Source organism: Giraffa tippelskirchi, chromosome 8, assembly GCF_054371585.1.
Source record: "Giraffa tippelskirchi isolate mGirTip1 chromosome 8, T2T-mGirTip1v1.2.pri, whole genome shotgun sequence".
Taxonomy (NCBI): domain Eukaryota; kingdom Metazoa; phylum Chordata; class Mammalia; order Artiodactyla; family Giraffidae; genus Giraffa; species Giraffa tippelskirchi.
In genome coordinates, this window is record NC_137282.1 from 66,075,270 (window position 1) to 66,098,088 (window position 22,819).

Here is a 22,819-nt window from a genome sequence, read left to right on the forward strand (position 1 = left end):
CCTGCTCTGGTAGGGGAAGGGGTGGGGCCGGGTGAGGTCAGGCTCCAGCAGTGGGAGGGGCGTGAGGTCCGCCTGCGGCAGTTGGTGACCTTCCTGCTCCCCTCAGGGCAGAGCCGCCGGCGTGAGAATGAGGGCGCTGCTGAGCCCAGGGGCTGGGATGGCCTGTTGCTGCTGTGGTCCCAGAGCTCCACCCGAGACCTGAGGGAAGCCGTCTGCCCGTGAGTCCTCTCCCGCTTGTCTGTCAGCTTGTTTGAAACATGCTGGGTTTTCTGCCCAGCTGGCTAAGGGGAGTCCCTGGAAATGCAAGGGTGTGGGTTTTGGCAGACTTCAGGGAAGACATGCCAGATGAGCCTAGGAGACTCCAGCTTAATCTGGATTCAGGAGATATCTCTTCGGGCCAGCTAGTAATTGTAGGATAAGCCTAATGAGTCTTCACAGGATGAAGAGAGTAACGTGCCAAGGTAGCAATCGATGTCCTCATTCGAGAGGATGAAGCTGGTGCTCAGAGAAGGGGGGAACTTGGCCAGAGCAAGGACGTGTGCACCCAGACAGAACCCCCAGATCCGGCCATTGGAGCTCAGGGAGGCCACTGGTGTGGCTTGTCCCTGTGGCAGGGGCCGAGGCATGCAGCCCACCCTGATTCCTGCAGGGGCCTGACTTGGGAAGTGCCATCTGGTAGCTTTGAGACTCACCAAACCAAATTGCACTGGAGAGAGGAAGGACACCTTCCTTCATCCACCCCCCACCCCCGCCGGATTCCCACATACCCTGACCCCTTTCTCTGGATTTCGGAGCCATTTCCAGAGTCCCGCTCATATGACCTCATTCGAAGTGCACTGTGGACGAGCTGCCATCTGCAGCTGCTACCACAGAAGCCAAGGGCTTTAGCTCCCGAGTACCTCCCTTCCTTTGGAACTTGGGGGCCCTCTGCTCCCCACTTGCACACCACAGACCTTTGCTGAGGATTGTGGGGACCCTCACTCAGTTTGCAGCACGTTGTAGCCATCCCTGTCCTCTCAATACCTCCCTTGAAACTCAGCTTGTGAGCTCCTTTGGAGCAGCGTGGCCCACCTGCAACGCTGCAACGGAAGAGACACAGCTGACAGTGAAACAGCAGCTTAGATCTGACGGCCGGAAAGCTCTGTCAAAAGGGACCTCCCTCTTCACACCGTAGAGGCTCTAGGAGCCGCCAGGGTTTCGGAACCAGTGCTGGGGCCAAAAGGACTCCACAGCTGTTTTCCTTCCTGGGGAGGGTTCTGGCTCGAGTGGGAATGGCTCAAGTCTCCTAAGGTTCTGAAAGCCCACTGTGTGCAGATTCACGGTACACAGAGAGCGGAAGGTGGAGTCCTGTCCTGGAGGTGGTCACAGCTCTCGGATGAGCCAGGCAGGCAGGCAGGCAGGGCATGAGAACACCTGAGCTGCCTTGATGAGTCAATGGTGTGGGGGCAGAGGAAGAGAAGCCGGTCTGCTCCCTCGTGTGGTGCCCAGGGCAGGTTGTCCCCAGAGGAATCCCTTACGACAGTGAGGACTATCACGGCTGTTTCCCAAGGGGTTCTGTCAGTGCGTGTCTTCCCCGGAGCGGTCAGGCCGTCTCTAAAATACACTGGCCATGGGCATTGCCTCTCCTTGGAACTTCCCATCTGTTTCTCTTTTTTATGGAACAGTGAATTTCTAGAGGGGTTCTGGGCCACAAGGATGTTGGGTCATTTTCTAGCCTTCTGTCATGAAGAACGCTTTCCTGGGCGTTGGGGTGGTTTGTTGTAACAGCTCCCTTTCTTGGCTTCTTTTGGGAGCTGGTGCAACAAGAGGAGCTCAGCCTCTGCCTTCTGGCTGAGATGTCACCCTTCAAACAGCAATGCCTGCCTGGAGATAATGATGGCATTTGCCAAAAGGGCTTCGTTTGGCACGAGGTATCTTGAAAGGACGTACAACGTCCTTTCAGCTATCAAAGGCTAGTTCAAAGGACATAAACATGAGAACTCTCCAGTGGAGTCTTACAGTAGGTGGAGAGTCCGAAAAAAACTCCTTCAGTCATTTCACTGAGAGTCATTGATTGGGGACACCAAGAATATAGGAAAGAATACAGAAAGAAAAGATGAAATTGTGTTCAGGATCGGGCGGAGGGATGAACAGGGCATGCTTGCCTTGAATCCAGGCTTTGTTTGGGGGTGGGGCATACAGATGGAACGGGTCTGAAACTACAAAGTGGTGATGGTAACACAGTATCACCAGAGTTACACAACAGTGTTCCCAAATTGCAACAATGATGAAAAAGTTTACTACTCCCAACTTAACCAACAAAAATACAGGAAACCATGCAAAAAAGAAAACATCACCAGAAAGGTGGAAACAAACCAAATACAAAGCAGTTCGGGGGAAAGGAACTCCATGTCCCCTGGGGGCAGACCGAGCTGACGGCGTCCACGGTGAGCAGACAGGGATGGAGGCTGCAGAGCCGACCGCTCCCCTGGACGTGGTGTTTCCGGCAAGGGCTCTGGGTCTCTGTCCAGAGCGGGGGCTCGTTCTCCCTGCAGGGGTGGGTGAGTCATCGTGGGCGTCTGGGTGTTGCGCGGGAGCGAGGGCAGGCTCTCCCTGCCGAGGCGGTGACTCCTCCTCTGCCTCGGGTTCTCCTGCCAAAGGCCGAGCAGGTAGAGGTGCACGTGGAGGTGGAGGTTCTGGCTGAGGGGGTGGGACATCAGTGCCTGGGGCTGGGGGTCCTGCAGGCACGGAGATCCGATCTGCCCGGTGTGCTGGCCAGTACCCAGCTGGCCTGGTGTCTCTGCGAGGGCAAGTCTCGGTTCTCCATCTGCCCTCGGTGGATCCCTGGGTCCTGCACCTGGAGCCACCACCTCTGTAGGGACAGGTCTGGGAAGTGGAGCCTGGTTCCAGTTGGAGGCCAGTGCTAGAGCTGTGGGAGAAGCATCGTTTGCCCGCAGGCCAGCCTTGGCATGTGCGTATCCCGGGACAGAAAGCTTCCAAGAGATTCCCAAAGAATACCCAGGGTCGGATGTCTTTTGGGACTGAAGTGTGCAAGATGGGGGGTGGGGGGTGTGAGGCCAGCGCTTGCTGCAGGCCCAGCAGCAGCTTTCGGGGACTCGTCCCTGTGTAGCTCAGCACCCCCTCCGCACACACTCCCGTACACCAGCCCCAGCGTCCTCACCTCTGTGCTCTGGCGTGCTGGGCTCCAGGTCCTCCTGCTGCCTCAGAGGCCGGGGTTCTCGGGACTCTGGGTCGGAGCCGGGTGTGCTGAGCTCCGTGGCAGCCTCAGACTGGGCCGCCGGGTGTATCCTGGGCGGTGTCTCGGCAGCAGGCCTTCCCCGCCTCCGCTTCGCCCCCGGTGGGGCTGATGCCTCCGTGGGCACGCTCACCTGGAGCCTGCACTGGGCCTCACGGGCGGGGGGGTGGTGCTCCGACCCCTCCCTCCGGGAGCTGGATGGGGTGTCCCCGTCCTCGGCCTCATCACGTGGGAAGCTCTGCAACGACAGTGACCGTCAGCCAGCCATGCTGGGAGTTTTCCGAGCTGGGCCTGGCCAGTGGAGCCGCTGCTTCGGCCTGCTCGAACTTCTCTGCCCAGAAGGGTCAGAGACGTGTGTCTGCTCAGATCCCCACCCGGGAGGAAAGAGACCCACCTGAGGGTGTGAGGTCAGCCTGGGCGGCCGGCCCTGCCCGCACTCTCCCCATCCCGCCCAGCATGCTCTCCCCTGGGGTGTGGACACAACTTGTCGGCAGGCTTCTGACCCCACATCCACCTGGGCTTCCTTGAGGGAGACACACCCCGAGAAACCCGCATCCACACACACAGGCAAAGGACCCGGTGTTTCCGGGTGGCATGGGAGAGGTGGCCTGGCCCGGCCAGGGGCTCCCCGTGTTACCTTTCTGTTTCTCCGGGCAAAGGGCCAGAGGCGTCTCGGGGGTGCCCTGAGCCAACGTCGACAGGGTGCCCACGCACACTGCCTGTGAGCTCTCCTGAGGCCCCGGCCTCTGGGCAGGGGCAAACAGCAGAACATCTCGGCAGCAAGTGATCTGGCTGGGGGCTCCTCTCCGCTCTCGAGGCCTGGATACCCGGGTTGCGGGTTCTGTTGGGTTCTGTTGCCGGCAGGTGACATCATTTCTTGGGGTTCGTGCTGAGGTCCCTTCCCCAAAACTTCCCAAGGGAATCTCTGGGTTTCTGACTGCTCGACCACCACCCTTAAGCCATGTGCAGGCACAGTGACACCCACCCAGCCCAGCCGAGAGCCCTGGGGAGGCCTGGGTGCAGCCAGGGCCTGAGCTCCGAGGGCCCCGCTGCTCTCAGACCAGGCTCCTTCTTCTCATAAGTGGTGTGGCCCTGGACAAGCATATGCCCCTCAGGGTTTCCCCAGTCTCTCCATCTGCAGAGTGGCGGTCATTCTCCCATCTGCTTCCTAGGTCTGTCGGCCTACGAGCAGCTCCATGCCTTTCCACCTGGGGCCGATATCACGTGGAGCTTGTGCGCTGAGACTTCAGAAAGAAAGATTCCTTCCTGGGCTGACACAGCACAGAATGGGGCAGAACGAGGCCTCGATGTGCCGTGGTACCCAGGAAAAGGCACTCCCCCTCCTGAATGTTTTGAGACCCCGCGTCCAAGTTGGAGGACCGAAAGGAAGACTCGAAGGTCTCCCTCTCTTATAGAAAACAGTGGCCATCTTTCTAGTCCTCTGTTTCCATTGAGATTCTGTTCAAGTGTCCCAGCTCGGCTTCTGCGGGTGGCTGAGCTTCTAATGGCTCCCTGCGTTCTTGTCTTTTCCTCTCCAAACCTTCCGTCCTTTTCCCCCTTCTGGGGTGGATGGGCGCTGTCATTGCTTCTACCTTCGAGACAGATTGATGAAAAGTCTGGACCATCGACTCCTTTCCTCTCTTTGGTTCCGTGTCTCTCTCTGGCTGTGTCCCTCTCTTTTCCTTTCTCAATTCAGTCTGTGTCTTCCTCTTTCTCTCTCGTGTGTGGACGGATGGATGCTAGGAATGCACGTGTATATGATTAGATGAGGGTTATGTTTTAGGGATAGGTTAGAGGGAGAGAAAGGCTTTAGGTCGGAGTTGGTCATGGGGGAAGGGTCAAGGGTGGTGGTGGTGTTTCTTGGAATCTGAGTGCTGTGCATTCTTCGTCTCTTTCCATATGAACCCCTTCTCAGATACACCACTTGCAAGGAGTCTCTCGTGTTCCGTTTCCTCTCTTTTGCATTTGTGAATGCTTAGCTTCTCTGTTGTGAAGAGGTTCCATTGGATGGAAACCCATTGGTGTACTTCGTGTACCTCTTTCCCTTACTTGAAGAGACCCATTTCTACCTCCGCCCAGCAAATGGCAAGGAGACTCTGATGTTAAGGAGCCTTTGACCTACGCTTCTTTCTAGCTATCTCATGACATCAGCCTTTAGGGTGAGGTTTTCCCCGATATTGAGGTGGTCTGAGATCAAAACCAATAGCGTTCTTCAGATGTAGCTGTCTGGTTTTCCCATGGACATGTATTGAAGAGGCTTTCTTGTTCCCATTTGGATATTCTCCCCTTCTGTGTCAGAGATGAGTTGAGCATGGATGCTGGGGTCTGTGTCTGGACCCTCAACTTTATTCCATCGATCTGGATCTGTGTGTGTTGTTGTATTCCCAATAGCATACTGTCCGGCTCCTGCTGCTGCTGCTGCGGCTAAGTCACTTCAGTCGTGTCTGACTCTGCGCGACCCCATGGCCTGCAGCCTACCAGGCTCCTCCGTCCAGGGCATTTTCCAGGCAAGAGTACTGGAGTGGGTCGCCATTGCCTTCTCCGATACTCTCCTGAGGATCCTAGTTTGGTCGTCTAATTTCCTTTCACACAACCTTGGATGCCCGTATCGGGGCTTTTTCGTCGGATTGTATTGACAATTTAGGCTCTTTTCTGTTTCCGTACCCCTTTTGCAATTCTTGGTTGGGTGCGAAAATGCATTGGCATTTTGGGAGGAATAGCATCGAAGCTGTGGATTGCCTTGTGGGGCTGGGATATCATTTTCCAAATAGGAATTCTTTCAAGCCCTGAGCACAGCTTCTCTTTCCAGGGATTGGTGTGGGCTTGATCTTCCTTCTTCCATGTCTCGCCGTTTTGTGAGAACAGGTCCTTCCTTCCCTTCTGGGTTAGATGGACCCGTGGGGATCACTTCAGTGAATGGCATTGTCAGTGGGGGTGATAATTCCCTTCTCATTGGAAGACTTTGCTGTGAGTATTAGAAATGCAAGTGATTTCTCTTCCCCTTCCTCCCTGTCCATCTCTCAGAGCCACCGGGAAACAGAGGCCTCACCCAGGGTCACACAGGCCTGAGGAGGTACAACTAGACTGTTGATTCTTCAGGCCCTCAGTGCTGGACATCATCCGGGATACTCTGTGTGTGTCTTCCTCAGTCTGGTGTCCCTTCAGACCTTTCCCTAGTTTTCACAGGCTTGTTGTGTTGGTGTTCTTTGTCTGTTTGGAGACACATCCTTGATAAGCTTTGTGTTTCCACTCATTCGTCTCGCGATGTATGACCTGTCTTTTGCTTTTGTACTGAGGTCTTTCCCACAGTAGATATCTTTGATTTTGCAAAGTGCACTGTATTCTCCTGGTTTTTTTTTGTGGACTGCCTTTTAGTTTTGTGTGTGAAGACTCAAAGCACGTGTCCGGTTTCTGCTCATTGTTCCTCTAGATTTGTGACAAGTTTTCATGGAATGTTTGTCTAGGGATAACTGGAAGTGAACTCGGTGTAAGGTGTCAAGTCTCCATCTCCATTCATGTCATCCCCTGCAGTTTCCAATACCCTGTTCCTGAGTGGTTTTGGAGACCTTGTGGGAAGTTTGCTTGCATTGGAGTTTGCGTTTCCACCTTGATTAACTTCACACTGTTCTGCCCTCAGGGACACTGTCAAGGGGGAGTGAGGAGCAGCCTGCACTTCCAGCTGTGAACACACGGTGGGGCGAGTGGTGCTCTCCCCTCTGGGAGCCCCAGGCCACAGGCATCCCAGTGAGGAGCCAGCTCTGTGCTCAGCTGAAAGGAGTTAGTCTCTCAGGAGCCTCTGAGCCCTTCCGTTTGGATCACCCAGGGTGGGCATTTACTGTGACAGAACAAATTGCCCTGAATTCCATGGACGGAAGAGCCTGGCTGTGTAGAGATCGTGAGTTGCCGTGAATCAGACACAACTGAGGACACAAAAATTCAATAGATTAAAACACTTTTTGGGGGCGGGGGGGAGTGAAAGGGGGTGATGTGGGGTTTTTTTGTCTTATAAAATAGCCAAGGGGAATCTAGTTTAAACCTAAATTCACATATATGGGATAGGTATAGCTCTCCGTCACCCTATTAAAAAAACTACTAAACTTTTCTGAAAGTTTATTTTGTAGCTTCCTTGAGCACTTCATTGTGAAGCATTTTTTTTTTTTTTCTGAGACTTTGGCCTCATTAAAAAGTACGGTTTGCCTTTACTGGATAATTTTGTTCATTGGTTTCTTAGGGAATCTTGGTAATATTTGAGTTTCCTGGGGAGTATGGTCACATGACCTGGCCCTGGCCAATCGGTGCCTTCCACCTCCTTGGCCACTGTGATTGGCTCCGGACTGGGGCAGTGCCCAATCGGGGCTGAGGGCCGGGCCTCACGTTAGAAGCCAGGGGAAGAGGAGCTCTCGTCCTGCTCGGGTAGGGGAAGGGGTGGGGCCGGGTGAGGTCAGGCTCCAGCAGTGGGAGGGGCGTGAGGTCCGCCTGCGGCAGTTGGTGACCTTCCTGCTCCCCTCAGGGCAGAGCCACCGGCGTGAGAATGAGGGCGCTGCTGAGCCCAGGGGCTGGGATGGCCTGTTGCTGCTGTGGTCCCAGAGCTCCACCCGAGACCTGAGGGAAGCCGTCTGCCCGTGAGTCCTCTCCCGCTTTTCTGTCAGCTTGTTTGAAACATGCTGGGTTTTCTGCCCAGCTGGCTAAGGGGAGTCCCTGGAAATGCAAGGGTGTGGGTTTTGGCAGACTTCAGGGAAGACATGCCAGATGAGCCTAGGAGACTCCAGCTTAATCTGGATTCAGGAGATATCTCTTCGGGCCAGCTAGTAATTGTAGGATAAGCCTAATGAGTCTTCACAGGATGAAGAGAGTAACGTGCCAAGGTAGCAATCGATGTCCTCATTCGAGAGGATGAAGCTGGTGCTCAGAGAAGGGGGGAACTTGGCCAGAGCAAGGACGTGTGCACCCAGACAGAACCCCCAGATCCGGCCATTGGAGCTCAGGGAGGCCACTGGTGTGGCTTGTCCCTGTGGCAGGGGCCGAGGCATGCAGCCCACCCTGATTCCTGCAGGGGCCTGACTTGGGAAGTGCCATCTGGTAGCTTTGAGACTCACCAAACCAAATTGCACTGGAGAGAGGAAGGACACCTTCCTTCATCCACCCCCCACCCCCGCCGGATTCCCACATACCCTGACCCCTTTCTCTGGATTTCGGAGCCATTTCCAGAGTCCCGCTCATATGACCTCATTCGAAGTGCACTGTGGACGAGCTGCCATCTGCAGCTGCTACCACAGAAGCCAAGGGCTTTAGCTCCCGAGTACCTCCCTTCCTTTGGAACTTGGGGGCCCTCTGCTCCCCACTTGCACACCACAGACCTTTGCTGAGGATTGTGGGGACCCTCACTCAGTTTGCAGCACGTTGTAGCCATCCCTGTCCTCTCAATACCTCCCTTGAAACTCAGCTTGTGAGCTCCTTTGGAGCAGCGTGGCCCACCTGCAACGCTGCAACGGAAGAGAAACAGCTGACAGTGAAACAGCAGCTTAGATCTGACGGCCGGAAAGCTCTGTCAAAAGGGACCTCCCTCTTCACACCGTAGAGGCTCTAGGAGCCGCCAGGGTTTCGGAACCAGTGCTGGGGCCAAAAGGACTCCACAGCTGTTTTCCTTCCTGGGGAGGGTTCTGGCTCGAGTGGGAATGGCTCAAGTCTCCTAAGGTTCTGAAAGCCCACTGTGTGCAGATTCATGGTACACAGAGAGCGGAAGGTGGAGTCCTGTCCTGGAGGTGGTCACAGCTCTCGGATGAGCCAGGCAGGCAGGCAGGCAGGGCATGAGAACACCTGAGCTGCCTTCATGAGTCAATGGTGTGGGGGCAGAGGAAGAGAAGCCGGTCTGCTCCCTCGTGTGGTGCCCAGGGCAGGTTGTCCCCAGAGGAATCCCTTACGACAGTGAGGACTATCACGGCTGTTTCCCAAGGGGTTCTGTCAGTGCGTGTCTTCCCCGGAGCGGTCAGGCCGTCTCTAAAATACACTGGCCATGGGCATTGCCTCTCCTTGGAACTTCCCATCTGTTTCTCTTTTTTATGGAACAGTGAATTTCTAGAGGGGTTCTGGGCCACAAGGATGTTGGGTCATTTTCTAGCCTTCTGTCATGAAGAACGCTTTCCTGGGCGTTGGGGTGGTTTGTTGTAACAGCTCCCTTTCTTGGCTTCTTTTGGGAGCTGGTGCAACAAGAGGAGCTCAGCCTCTGCCTTCTGGCTGAGATGTCACCCTTCAAACAGCAATGCCTGCCTGGAGATAATGATGGCATTTGCCAAAAGGGCTTCGTTTGGCACGTGGTATCTTGAAAGGACGTACAACGTCCTTTCAGCTATCAAAGGCTAGTTCAAAGGACATAAACATGAGAACTCTCCAGTGGAGTCTTACAGTAGGTGGAGAGTCCGAAAAAAACTCCTTCAGTCATTTCACTGAGAGTCATTGATTGGGGACACCAAGAATATAGGAAAGAATACAGAAAGAAAAGATGAAATTGTGTTCAGGATCGGGCGGAGGGATGAACAGGGCATGCTTGCCTTGAATCCAGGCTTTGTTTGGGGGTGGGGCATACAGATGGAACGGGTCTGAAACTACAAAGTGATGGTAACACAGTATCACCAGAGTTACACAACAGTGTTCCCAAATTGCAACAATGATGAAAAAGTTTACTACTCCCAACTTAACCAACAAAAATACAGGAAACCATGCAAAAAAGAAAACATCACCAGAAAGGTGGAAACAAACCAAATACAAAGCAGTTCGGGGGAAAGGAACTCCATGTCCCCTGGGGGCAGACCGAGCTGACGGCGTCCACGGTGAGCAGACAGGGATGGAGGCTGCAGAGCCGACCGCTCCCCTGGACGTGGTGTTTCCGGCAAGGGCTCTGGGTCTCTGTCCAGAGCGGGGGCTCGTTCTCCCTGCAGGGGTGGGTGAGTCATCGTGGGCGTCTGGGTGTTGCGCGGGAGCCAGGGCAGGCTCTCCCTGCCGAGGCGGTGACTCCTCCTCTGCCTCGGGTTCTCCTGCCAAAGGCCGAGCAGGTAGAGGTGCACGTGGAGGTGGAGGTTCTGGCTGAGGGGGTGGGACATCAGTGCCTGGGGCTGGGGGTCCTGCAGGCACGGAGATCCGATCTGCCCGGTGTGCTGGCCAGTACCCAGCTGGCCTGGTGTCTCTGCGAGGGCAAGTCTCGGTTCTCCATCTGCCCTCGGTGGATCCCTGGGTCCTGCACCTGGAGCCACCACCTCTGTAGGGACAGGTCTGGGAAGTGGAGCCTGGTTCCAGTTGGAGGCCAGTGCTAGAGCTGTGGGAGAAGCATCGTTTGCCCGCAGGCCAGCCTTGGCATGTGCGTATCCCGGGACAGAAAGCTTCCAAGAGATTCCCAAAGAATACCCAGGGTCGGATGTCTTTTGGGACTGAAGTGTGCAAGATGGGGGGTGGGGGGTGTGAGGCCAGCGCTTGCTGCAGGCCCAGCAGCAGCTTTCGGGGACTCGTCCCTGTGTAGCTCAGCACCCCCTCCGCACACACTCCCGTACACCAGCCCCAGCGTCCTCACCTCTGTGCTCTGGCGTGCTGGGCTCCAGGTCCTCCTGCTGCCTCAGAGGCCGGGGTTCTCGGGACTCTGGGTCGGAGCCGGGTGTGCTGAGCTCCGTGGCAGCCTCAGACTGGGCCGCCGGGTGTATCCTGGGCGGTGTCTCGGCAGCAGGCCTTCCCCGCCTCCGCTTCGCCCCCGGTGGGGCTGATGCCTCCGTGGGCACGCTCACCTGGAGCCTGCACTGGGCCTCACGGGCGGGGGGGTGGTGCTCCGACCCCTCCCTCCGGGAGCTGGATGGGGTGTCCCCGTCCTCGGCCTCATCACGTGGGAAGCTCTGCAACGACAGTGACCGTCAGCCAGCCATGCTGGGAGTTTTCCGAGCTGGGCCTGGCCAGTGGAGCCGCTGCTTCGGCCTGCTCGAACTTCTCTGCCCAGAAGGGTCAGAGACGTGTGTCTGCTCAGATCCCCACCCGGGAGGAAAGAGACCCACCTGAGGGTGTGAGGTCAGCCTGGGCGGCCGGCCCTGCCCGCACTCTCCCCATCCCGCCCAGCATGCTCTCCCCTGGGGTGTGGACACAACTTGTCGGCAGGCTTCTGACCCCACATCCACCTGGGCTTCCTTGAGGGAGACACACCCCGAGAAACCCGCATCCACACACACAGGCAAAGGACCCGGTGTTTCCGGGTGGCATGGGAGAGGTGGCCTGGCCCGGCCGGGGGCTCCCCGTGTTACCTTTCTGTTTCTCCGGGCAAAGGGCCAGAGGCGTCTCGGGGGTGCCCTGAGCCAACGTCAACAGGGTGCCCACGCACACTGCCTGTGAGCTCTCCTGAGGCCCCGGCCTCTGGGCAGGGGCAAACAGCAGAACATCTCGGCAGCAAGTGATCTGGCTGGGGGCTCCTCTCCGCTCTCGAGGCCTGGATACCCGGGTTGCGGGTTCTGTTGGGTTCTGTTGCCGGCAGGTGACATCATTTCTTGGGGTTCGTGCTGAGGTCCCTTCCCCAAAACTTCCCAAGGGAATCTCTGGGTTTCTGACTGCTCGACCACCACCCTTAAGCCATGTGCAGGCACAGTGACACCCACCCAGCCCAGCCGAGAGCCCTGGGGAGGCCTGGGTGCAGCCAGGGCCTGAGCTCCGAGGGCCCCGCTGCTCTCAGACCAGGCTCCTTCTTCTCATAAGTGGTGTGGCCCTGGACAAGCATATGCCCCTCAGGGTTTCCCCAGTCTCTCCATCTGCAGAGTGGCGGTCATTCTCCCATCTGCTTCCTAGGTCTGTCGGCCTACGAGCAGCTCCATGCCTTTCCACCTGGGGCCGATATCACGTGGAGCTTGTGCGCTGAGACTTCAGAAAGAAAGATTCCTTCCTGGGCTGACACAGCACAGAATGGGGCAGAACGAGGCCTCGATGTGCCGTGGTACCCAGGAAAAGGCACTCCCCCTCCTGAATGTTTTGAGACCCCGCGTCCAAGTTGGAGGACCGAAAGGAAGACTCGAAGGTCTCCCTCTCTTATAGAAAACAGTGGCCATCTTTCTAGTCCTCTGTTTCCATTGAGATTCTGTTCAAGTGTCCCAGCTCGGCTTCTGCGGGTGGCTGAGCTTCTAATGGCTCCCTGCGTTCTTGTCTTTTCCTCTCCAAACCTTCCGTCCTTTTCCCCCTTCTGGGGTGGATGGGCGCTGTCATTGCTTCTACCTTCGAGACAGATTGATGAAAAGTCTGGACCATCGACTCCTTTCCTCTCTTTGGTTCCGTGTCTCTCTCTGGCTGTGTCCCTCTCTTTTCCTTTCTCAATTCAGTCTGTGTCTTCCTCTTTCTCTCTCGTGTGTGGACGGATGGATGCTAGGAATGCACGTGTATATGATTAGATGAGGGTTATGTTTTAGGGATAGGTTAGAGGGAGAGAAAGGCTTTAGGTCGGAGTTGGTCATGGGGGAAGGGTCAAGGGTGGTGGTGGTGTTTCTTGGAATCTGAGTGCTGTGCATTCTTCGTCTCTTTCCATATGAACCCCTTCTCAGATACACCACTTGCAAGGAGTCTCTCGTGTTCCGTTTCCTCTCTTTTGCATTTGTGAATGCTTAGCTTCTCTGTTGTGAAGAGGTTCCATTGGATGGAAACCCATTGGTGTACTTCGTGTACCTCTTTCCCTTACTTGAAGAGACCCATTTCTACCTCCGCCCAGCAAATGGCAAGGAGACTCTGATGTTAAGGAGCCTTTGACCTACGCTTCTTTCTAGCTATCTCATGACATCAGCCTTTAGGGTGAGGTTTTCCCCGATATTGAGGTGGTCTGAGATCAAAACCAATAGCGTTCTTCAGATGTAGCTGTCTGGTTTTCCCATGGACATGTATTGAAGAGGCTTTCTTGTTCCCATTTGGATATTCTCCCCTTCTGTGTCAGAGATGAGTTGAGCATGGATGCTGGGGTCTGTGTCTGGACCCTCAACTTTATTCCATCGATCTGGATCTGTGTGTGTTGTTGTATTCCCAATAGCATACTGTCCGGCTCCTGCTGCTGCTGCTGCGGCTAAGTCACTTCAGTCGTGTCTGACTCTGCGCGACCCCATGGCCTGCAGCCTACCAGGCTCCTCCGTCCAGGGCATTTTCCAGGCAAGAGTACTGGAGTGGGTCGCCATTGCCTTCTCCGATACTCTCCTGAGGATCCTAGTTTGGTCGTCTAATTTCCTTTCACACAACCTTGGATGCCCGTATCGGGGCTTTTTCGTCGGATTGTATTGACAATTTAGGCTCTTTTCTGTTTCCGTACCCCTTTTGCAATTCTTGGTTGGGTGCGAAAATGCATTGGCATTTTGGGAGGAATAGCATCGAAGCTGTGGATTGCCTTGTGGGGCTGGGATATCATTTTCCAAATAGGAATTCTTTCAAGCCCTGAGCACAGCTTCTCTTTCCAGGGATTGGTGTGGGCTTGATCTTCCTTCTTCCATGTCTCGCCGTTTTGTGAGAACAGGTCCTTCCTTCCCTTCTGGGTTAGATGGACCCGTGGGGATCACTTCAGTGAATGGCATTGTCAGTGGGGGTGATAATTCCCTTCTCATTGGAAGACTTTGCTGTGAGTATTAGAAATGCAAGTGATTTCTCTTCCCCTTCCTCCCTGTCCATCTCTCAGAGCCACCGGGAAACAGAGGCCTCACCCAGGGTCACACAGGCCTGAGGAGGTACAACTAGACTGTTGATTCTTCAGGCCCTCAGTGCTGGACATCATCCGGGATACTCTGTGTGTGTCTTCCTCAGTCTGGTGTCCCTTCAGACCTTTCCCTAGTTTTCACAGGCTTGTTGTGTTGGTGTTCTTTGTCTGTTTGGAGACACATCCTTGATAAGCTTTGTGTTTCCACTCATTCGTCTCGCGATGTATGACCTGTCTTTTGCTTTTGTACTGAGGTCTTTCCCACAGTAGATATCTTTGATTTTGCAAAGTGCACTGTATTCTCCTGGTTTTTTTTGTGGACTGCCTTTTAGTTTTGTGTGTGAAGACTCAAAGCACGTGTCCGGTTTCTGCTCATTGTTCCTCTAGATTTGTGACAAGTTTTCATGGAATGTTTGTCTAGGGATAACTGGAAGTGAACTCGGTGTAAGGTGTCAAGTCTCCATCTCCATTCATGTCATCCCCTGCAGTTTCCAATACCCTGTTCCTGAGTGGTTTTGGAGACCTTGTGGGAAGTTTGCTTGCATTGGAGTTTGCGTTTCCACCTTGATTAACTTCACACTGTTCTGCCCTCAGGGACACTGTCAAGGGGGAGTGAGGAGCAGCCTGCACTTCCAGCTGTGAACACACGGTGGGGCGAGTGGTGCTCTCCCCTCTGGGAGCCCCAGGCCACAGGCATCCCAGTGAGGAGCCAGCTCTGTGCTCAGCTGAAAGGAGTTAGTCTCTCAGGAGCCTCTGAGCCCTTCCGTTTGGATCACCCAGGGTGGGCATTTACTGTGACAGAACAAATTGCCCTGAATTCCATGGACGGAAGAGCCTGGCTGTGTAGAGATCGTGAGTTGCCGTGAATCAGACACAACTGAGGACACAAAAATTCAATAGATTAAAACACTTTTTGGGGGCGGGGGGGAGTGAAAGGGGGTGATGTGGGGTTTTTTTGTCTTATAAAATAGCCAAGGGGAATCTAGTTTAAACCTAAATTCACATATATGGGATAGGTATAGCTCTCCGTCACCCTATTAAAAAAACTACTAAACTTTTCTGAAAGTTTATTTTGTAGCTTCCTTGAGCACTTCATTGTGAAGCATTTTTTTTTTTTTTTCTGAGACTTTGGCCTCATTAAAAAGTACGGTTTGCCTTTACTGGATAATTTTGTTCATTGGTTTCTTAGGGAATCTTGGTAATATTTGAGTTTCCTGGGGAGTATGGTCACATGACCTGGCCCTGGCCAATCGGTGCCTTCCACCTCCTTGGCCACTGTGATTGGCTCCGGACTGGGGCAGTGCCCAATCGGGGCTGAGGGCCGGGCCTCACGTTAGAAGCCAGGGGAAGAGGAGCTCTCGTCCTGCTCTGGTAGGGGAAGGGGTGGGGCCGGGTGAGGTCAGGCTCCAGCAGTGGGAGGGGCGTGAGGTCCGCCTGCGGCAGTTGGTGACCTTCCTGCTCCCCTCAGGGCAGAGCCGCCGGCGTGAGAATGAGGGCGCTGCTGAGCCCAGGGGCTGGGATGGCCTGTTGCTGCTGTGGTCCCAGAGCTCCACCCGAGACCTGAGGGAAGCCGTCTGCCCGTGAGTCCTCTCCCGCTTGTCTGTCAGCTTGTTTGAAACATGCTGGGTTTTCTGCCCAGCTGGCTAAGGGGAGTCCCTGGAAATGCAAGGGTGTGGGTTTTGGCAGACTTCAGGGAAGACATGCCAGATGAGCCTAGGAGACTCCAGCTTAATCTGGATTCAGGAGATATCTCTTCGGGCCAGCTAGTAATTGTAGGATAAGCCTAATGAGTCTTCACAGGATGAAGAGAGTAACGTGCCAAGGTAGCAATCGATGTCCTCATTCGAGAGGATGAAGCTGGTGCTCAGAGAAGGGGGGAACTTGGCCAGAGCAAGGACGTGTGCACCCAGACAGAACCCCCAGATCCGGCCATTGGAGCTCAGGGAGGCCACTGGTGTGGCTTGTCCCTGTGGCAGGGGCCGAGGCATGCAGCCCACCCTGATTCCTGCAGGGGCCTGACTTGGGAAGTGCCATCTGGTAGCTTTGAGACTCACCAAACCAAATTGCACTGGAGAGAGGAAGGACACCTTCCTTCATCCACCCCCCACCCCCGCCGGATTCCCACATACCCTGACCCCTTTCTCTGGATTTCGGAGCCATTTCCAGAGTCCCGCTCATATGACCTCATTCGAAGTGCACTGTGGACGAGCTGCCATCTGCAGCTGCTACCACAGAAGCCAAGGGCTTTAGCTCCCGAGTACCTCCCTTCCTTTGGAACTTGGGGGCCCTCTGCTCCCCACTTGCACACCACAGACCTTTGCTGAGGATTGTGGGGACCCTCACTCAGTTTGCAGCACGTTGTAGCCATCCCTGTCCTCTCAATACCTCCCTTGAAACTCAGCTTGTGAGCTCCTTTGGAGCAGCGTGGCCCACCTGCAACGCTGCAACGGAAGAGACACAGCTGACAGTGAAACAGCAGCTTAGATCTGACGGCCGGAAAGCTCTGTCAAAAGGGACCTCCCTCTTCACACCGTAGAGGCTCTAGGAGCCGCCAGGGTTTCGGAACCAGTGCTGGGGCCAAAAGGACTCCACAGCTGTTTTCCTTCCTGGGGAGGGTTCTGGCTCGAGTGGGAATGGCTCAAGTCTCCTAAGGTTCTGAAAGCCCACTGTGTGCAGATTCATGGTACACAGAGAGCGGAAGGTGGAGTCCTGTCCTGGAGGTGGTCACAGCTCTCGGATGAGCCAGGCAGGCAGGCAGGCAGGGCATGAGAACACCTGAGCTGCCTTGATGAGTCAATGGTGTGGGGGCAGAGGAAGAGAAGCCGGTCTGCTCCCTCGTGTGGTGCCCAGGGCAGGTTGTCCCCAGAGGAATCCCTTACGACAGTGAGGACTATCACGGCTGTTTCCCAAGGGGTTCTGTCAGTGCGTGTCTTCCCCGGAGCGGTCAGGCCGTCTCTAAAATACACTGGCCATGGGCATTGCCTCTCCTTGGAACTTCCCATCTGTTTCTCTTTTTTATGGAACAGTGAATTTCTAGAGGGGTTCTGGGCCACAAGGATGTTGGGTCATTTTCTAGCCTTCTGTCATGAAGAACGCTTTCCTGGGCGTTGGGGTGGTTTGTTGTAACAGCTCCCTTTCTTGGCTTCTTTTGGGAGCTGGTGCAACAAGAGGAGCTCAGCCTCTGCCTTCTGGCTGAGATGTCACCCTTCAAACAGCAATGCCTGCCTGGAGATAATGATGGCATTTGCCAAAAGGGCTTCGTTTGGCACGTGGTATCTTGAAAGGACGTACAACGTCCTTTCAGCTATCAAAGGCTAGTTCAAAGGACATAAACATGAGAACTCTCCAGTGGAGTCTTACAGTAGGTGGAGAGTCCGAAAAAAACTCCTTCAGTCATTTCACTGAGAGTCATTGATTGGGGACACCAAGAATATAGGAAAGAATACAGAAAGAAAAGATGAAATTGTGTTCAGGATCGGGCGGAGGGATGAACAGGGCATGCTTGCCTTGAATCCAGGCTTTGTTTGGGGGTGGGGCATACAGATGGAACGGGTCTGAAACTACAAAGTGGTGATGGTAACACAGTATCACCAGAGTTACACAACAGTGTTCCCAAATTGCAACAATGATGAAAAAGTTTACTACTCCCAACTTAACCAACAAAAATACAGGAAACCATGCAAAAAAGAAAACATCACCAGAAAGGTGGAAACAAACCAAATACAAAGCAGTTCGGGGGAAAGGAACTCCATGTCCCCTGGGGGCAGACCGAGCTGACGGCGTCCACGGTGAGCAGACAGGGATGGAGGCTGCAGAGCCGACCGCTCCCCTGGACGTGGTGTTTCCGGCAAGGGCTCTGGGTCTCTGTCCAGAGCGGGGGCTCGTTCTCCCTGCAGGGGTGGGTGAGTCATCGTGGGCGTCTGGGTGTTGCGCGGGAGCCAGGGCAGGCTCTCCCTGCCGAGGCGGTGACTCCTCCTCTGCCTCGGGTTCTCCTGCCAAAGGCCGAGCAGGTAGAGGTGCACGTGGAGGTGGAGGTTCTGGCTGAGGGGGTGGGACATCAGTGCCTGGGGCTGGGGGTCCTGCAGGCACGGAGATCCGATCTGCCCGGTGTGCTGGCCAGTACCCAGCTGGCCTGGTGTCTCTGCGAGGGCAAGTCTCGGTTCTCCATCTGCCCTCGGTGGATCCCTGGGTCCTGCACCTGGAGCCACCACCTCTGTAGGGACAGGTCTGGGAAGTGGAGCCTGGTTCCAGTTGGAGGCCAGTGCTAGAGCTGTGGGAGAAGCATCGTTTGCCCGCAGGCCAGCCTTGGCATGTGCGTATCCCGGGACAGAAAGCTTCCAAGAGATTCCCAAAGAATACCCAGGGTCGGATGTCTTTTGGGACTGAAGTGTGCAAGATGGGGGGTGGGGGGTGTGAGGCCAGCGCTTGCTGCAGGCCCAGCAGCAGCTTTCGGGGACTCGTCCCTGTGTAGCTCAGCACCCCCTCCGCACACACTCCCGTACACCAGCCCCAGCGTCCTCACCTCTGTGCTCTGGCGTGCTGGGCTCCAGGTCCTCCTGCTGCCTCAGAGGCCGGGGTTCTCGGGACTCTGGGTCGGAGCCGGGTGTGCTGAGCTCCGTGGCAGCCTCAGACTGGGCCGCCGGGTGTATCCTGGGCGGTGTCTCGGCAGCAGGCCTTCCCCGCCTCCGCTTCGCCCCCGGTGGGGCTGATGCCTCCGTGGGCACGCTCACCTGGAGCCTGCACTGGGCCTCACGGGCGGGGGTGTGGTGCTCCGACCCCTCCCTCCGGGAGCTGGATGGGGTGTCCCCGTCCTCGGCCTCATCACGTGGGAAGCTCTGCAACGACAGTGACCGTCAGCCAGCCATGCTGGGAGTTTTCCGAGCTGGGCCTGGCCAGTGGAGCCGCTGCTTCGGCCTGCTCGAACTTCTCTGCCCACAAGGGTCAGAGACGTGTGTCTGCTCAGATCCCCACCCGGGAGGAAAGAGACCCACCTGAGGGTGTGAGGTCAGCCTGGGCGGCCGGCCCTGCCCGCACTCTCCCCATCCCGCCCAGCATGCTCTCCCCTGGGGAGTGGACACAACTTGTCCGCAGGCTTCTGACCCCACATCCACCTGGGCTTCCTTGAGGGAGACACACCCCGAGAAACCCGCATCCACACACACAGGCAAAGGACCCGGTGTTTCCGGGTGGCATGGGAGAGGTGGCCTGGCCCGGCCAGGGGCTCCCCGTGTTACCTTTCTGTTTCTCCGGGCAAAGGGCCAGAGGCGTCTCGGGGGTGCCCTGAGCCAACGTCGACAGGGTGCCCACGCACACTGCCTGTGAGCTCTCCTGAGGCCCCGGCCTCTGGGCAGGGGCAAACAGCAGAACATCTCGGCAGCAAGTGATCTGGCTGGGGGCTCCTCTCCGCTCTCGAGGCCTGGATACCCGGGTTGCGGGTTCTGTTGGGTTCTGTTGCCGGCAGGTGACATCATTTCTTGGGGTTCGTGCTGAGGTCCCTTCCCCAAAACTTCCCAAGGGAATCTCTGGGTTTCTGACTGCTCGACCACCACCCTTAAGCCATGTGCAGGCACAGTGACACCCACCCAGCCCAGCCGAGAGCCCTGGGGAGGCCTGGGTGCAGCCAGGGCCTGAGCTCCGAGGGCCCCGCTGCTCTCAGACCAGGCTCCTTCTTCTCATAAGTGGTGTGGCCCTGGACAAGCATATGCCCCTCAGGGTTTCCCCAGTCTCTCCATCTGCAGAGTGGCGGTCATTCTCCCATCTGCTTCCTAGGTCTGTCGGCCTACGAGCAGCTCCATGCCTTTCCACCTGGGGCCGATATCACGTGGAGCTTGTGCGCTGAGACTTCAGAAAGAAAGATTCCTTCCTGGGCTGACACAGCACAGAATGGGGCAGAACGAGGCCTCGATGTGCCGTGGTACCCAGGAAAAGGCACTCCCCCTCCTGAATGTTTTGAGACCCCGCGTCCAAGTTGGAGGACCGAAAGGAAGACTCGAAGGTCTCCCTCTCTTATAGAAAACAGTGGCCATCTTTCTAGTCCTCTGTTTCCATTGAGATTCTGTTCAAGTGTCCCAGCTCGGCTTCTGCGGGTGGCTGAGCTTCTAATGGCTCCCTGCGTTCTTGTCTTTTCCTCTCCAAACCTTCCGTCCTTTTCCCCCTTCTGGGGTGGATGGGCGCTGTCATTGCTTCTACCTTCGAGACAGATTGATGAAAAGTCTGGACCATCGACTCCTTTCCTCTCTTTGGTTCCGTGTCTCTCTCTGGCTGTGTCCCTCTCTTTTCCTTTCTCAATTCAGTCTGTGTCTTCCTCTTTCTCTCTCGTGTGTGGACGGATGGATGCTAGGAATGCACGTGTATATGATTAGATGAGGGTTATGTTTTAGGGATAGGTTAGAGGGAGAGAAAGGCTTTAGGTCGGAGTTGGTCATGGGGGAAGGGTCAAGGGTGGTGGTGGTGTTTCTTGGAATCTGAGTGCTGTGCATTCTTCGTCTCTTTCCATATGAACCCCTTCTCAGATACACCACTTGCAAGGAGTCTCTCGTGTTCCGTTTCCTCTCTTTTGCATTTGTGAATGCTTAGCTTCTCTGTTGTGAAGAGGTTCCATTGGATGGAAACCCATTGGTGTACTTCGTGTACCTCTTTCCCTTACTTGAAGAGACCCATTTCTACCTCCGCCCAGCAAATGGCAAGGAGACTCTGATGTTAAGGAGCCTTTGACCTACGCTTCTTTCTAGCTATCTCATGACATCAGCCTTTAGGGTGAGGTTTTCCCCGATATTGAGGTGGTCTGAGATCAAAACCAATAGCGTTCTTCAGATGTAGCTGTCTGGTTTTCCCATGGACATGTATTGAAGAGGCTTTCTTGTTCCCATTTGGATATTCTCCCCTTCTGTGTCAGAGATGAGTTGAGCATGGATGCTGGGGTCTGTGTCTGGACCCTCAACTTTATTCCATCGATCTGGATCTGTGTGTGTTGTTGTATTCCCAATAGCATACTGTCCGGCTCCTGCTGCTGCTGCTGCGGCTAAGTCACTTCAGTCGTGTCTGACTCTGCGCGACCCCATGGCCTGCAGCCTACCAGGCTCCTCCGTCCAGGGCATTTTCCAGGCAAGAGTACTGGAGTGGGTCGCCATTGCCTTCTCCGATACTCTCCTGAGGATCCTAGTTTGGTCGTCTAATTTCCTTTCACACAACCTTGGATGCCCGTATCGGGGCTTTTTCGTCGGATTGTATTGACAATTTAGGCTCTTTTCTGTTTCCGTACCCCTTTTGCAATTCTTGGTTGGGTGCGAAAATGCATTGGCATTTTGGGAGGAATAGCATCGAAGCTGTGGATTGCCTTGTGGGGCTGGGATATCATTTTCCAAATAGGAATTCTTTCAAGCCCTGAGCACAGCTTCTCTTTCCAGGGATTGGTGTGGGCTTGATCTTCCTTCTTCCATGTCTCGCCGTTTTGTGAGAACAGGTCCTTCCTTCCCTTCTGGGTTAGATGGACCCGTGGGGATCACTTCAGTGAATGGCATTGTCAGTGGGGGTGATAATTCCCTTCTCATTGGAAGACTTTGCTGTGAGTATTAGAAATGCAAGTGATTTCTCTTCCCCTTCCTCCCTGTCCATCTCTCAGAGCCACCGGGAAACAGAGGCCTCACCCAGGGTCACACAGGCCTGAGGAGGTACAACTAGACTGTTGATTCTTCAGGCCCTCAGTGCTGGACATCATCCGGGATACTCTGTGTGTGTCTTGCTCAGTCTGGTGTCCCTTCAGACCTTTCCCTAGTTTTCACAGGCTTGTTGTGTTGGTGTTCTTTGTCTGTTTGGAGACACATCCTTGATAAGCTTTGTGTTTCCACTCATTCGTCTCGCGATGTATGACCTGTCTTTTGCTTTTGTACTGAGGTCTTTCCCACAGTAGATATCTTTGATTTTGCAAAGTGCACTGTATTCTCCTGGTTTTTTTTGTGGACTGCCTTTTAGTTTTGTGTGTGAAGACTCAAAGCACGTGTCCGGTTTCTGCTCATTGTTCCTCTAGATTTGTGACAAGTTTTCATGGAATGTTTGTCTAGGGATAACTGGAAGTGAACTCGGTGTAAGGTGTCAAGTCTCCATCTCCATTCATGTCATCCCCTGCAGTTTCCAATACCCTGTTCCTGAGTGGTTTTGGAGACCTTGTGGGAAGTTTGCTTGCATTGGAGTTTGCGTTTCCACCTTGATTAACTTCACACTGTTCTGCCCTCAGGGACACTGTCAAGGGGGAGTGAGGAGCAGCCTGCACTTCCAGCTGTGAACACACGGTGGGGCGAGTGGTGCTCTCCCCTCTGGGAGCCCCAGGCCACAGGCATCCCAGTGAGGAGCCAGCTCTGTGCTCAGCTGAAAGGAGTTAGTCTCTCAGGAGCCTCTGAGCCCTTCCGTTTGGATCACCCAGGGTGGGCATTTACTGTGACAGAACAAATTGCCCTGAATTCCATGGACGGAAGAGCCTGGCTGTGTAGAGATCGTGAGTTGCCGTGAATCAGACACAACTGAGGACACAAAAATTCAATAGATTAAAACACTTTTTGGGGGCGGGGGGGGAGTGAAAGGGGGTGATGTGGGTTTTTTTGTCTTATAAAATAGCCAAGGGGAATCTAGTTTAAACCTAAATTCACATATATGGGATAGGTATAGCTCTCCGTCACCCTATTAAAAAAACTACTAAACTTTTCTGAAAGTTTATTTTGTAGCTTCCTTGAGCACTTCATTGTGAAGCATTTTTTTTTTTTTCTGAGACTTTGGCCTCATTAAAAAGTACGGTTTGCCTTTACTGGATAATTTTGTTCATTGGTTTCTTAGGGAATCTTGGTAATATTTGAGTTTCCTGGGGAGTATGGTCAAATGACCTGGCCCTGGCCAATCGGTGCCTTCCACCTCCT

The 22,819-nt window shown here is 54.8% G+C and overlaps 2 protein-coding genes and 1 long non-coding RNA gene across 3 annotated transcripts in view; 1 reads left to right on the top strand and 2 right to left on the bottom strand.

Annotated features, from left to right (window-relative positions):
* Positions 1-22,819, top strand: part of LOC145517098 (uncharacterized) — a 437,457-nt gene that overhangs the window by 244,159 nt on the left and 170,479 nt on the right. Inside the window, exons 70-75 of the mRNA XM_081519356.1 lie at positions 107-218; positions 6,873-7,130; positions 7,746-7,857; positions 14,508-14,765; positions 15,382-15,493; positions 22,147-22,404. The gene's annotated coding sequence lies outside the window, so the exon portion shown is untranslated. The remainder of the gene's footprint in view (positions 1-106; positions 219-6,872; positions 7,131-7,745; positions 7,858-14,507; positions 14,766-15,381; positions 15,494-22,146; positions 22,405-22,819) is intronic.
* LOC145517354 (uncharacterized) lies at positions 100-4,055 on the bottom strand. The gene is made up of 2 exons (XR_014061991.1): positions 3,873-4,055; positions 100-3,473 (listed from the first exon to the last, which is right to left on the bottom strand). It is a non-coding gene; the product is annotated as an uncharacterized LOC145517354 (long non-coding RNA).
* On the bottom strand, positions 15,381-19,939 carry LOC145518970 (uncharacterized). The gene is made up of 3 exons (XM_081524233.1): positions 19,931-19,939; positions 18,436-18,748; positions 15,381-18,183 (listed from the first exon to the last, which is right to left on the bottom strand). The coding sequence occupies exons 1-3, from the start codon at positions 19,937-19,939 to the stop codon at positions 17,555-17,557; spliced, it is 951 nt and encodes a 316-aa protein (XP_081380359.1). The 3' UTR covers positions 15,381-17,554.

Excerpts from the sequence above, each read along its gene's own strand:
- LOC145518970 (XM_081524233.1), bottom strand. Across the intron at positions 18,184-18,435 it reads CAGCACGCCAGAGCACAGAG|CTCTAGCACTGGCCTCCAAC; the intron begins GTGAGGACGCTG and ends CTTCTCCCACAG.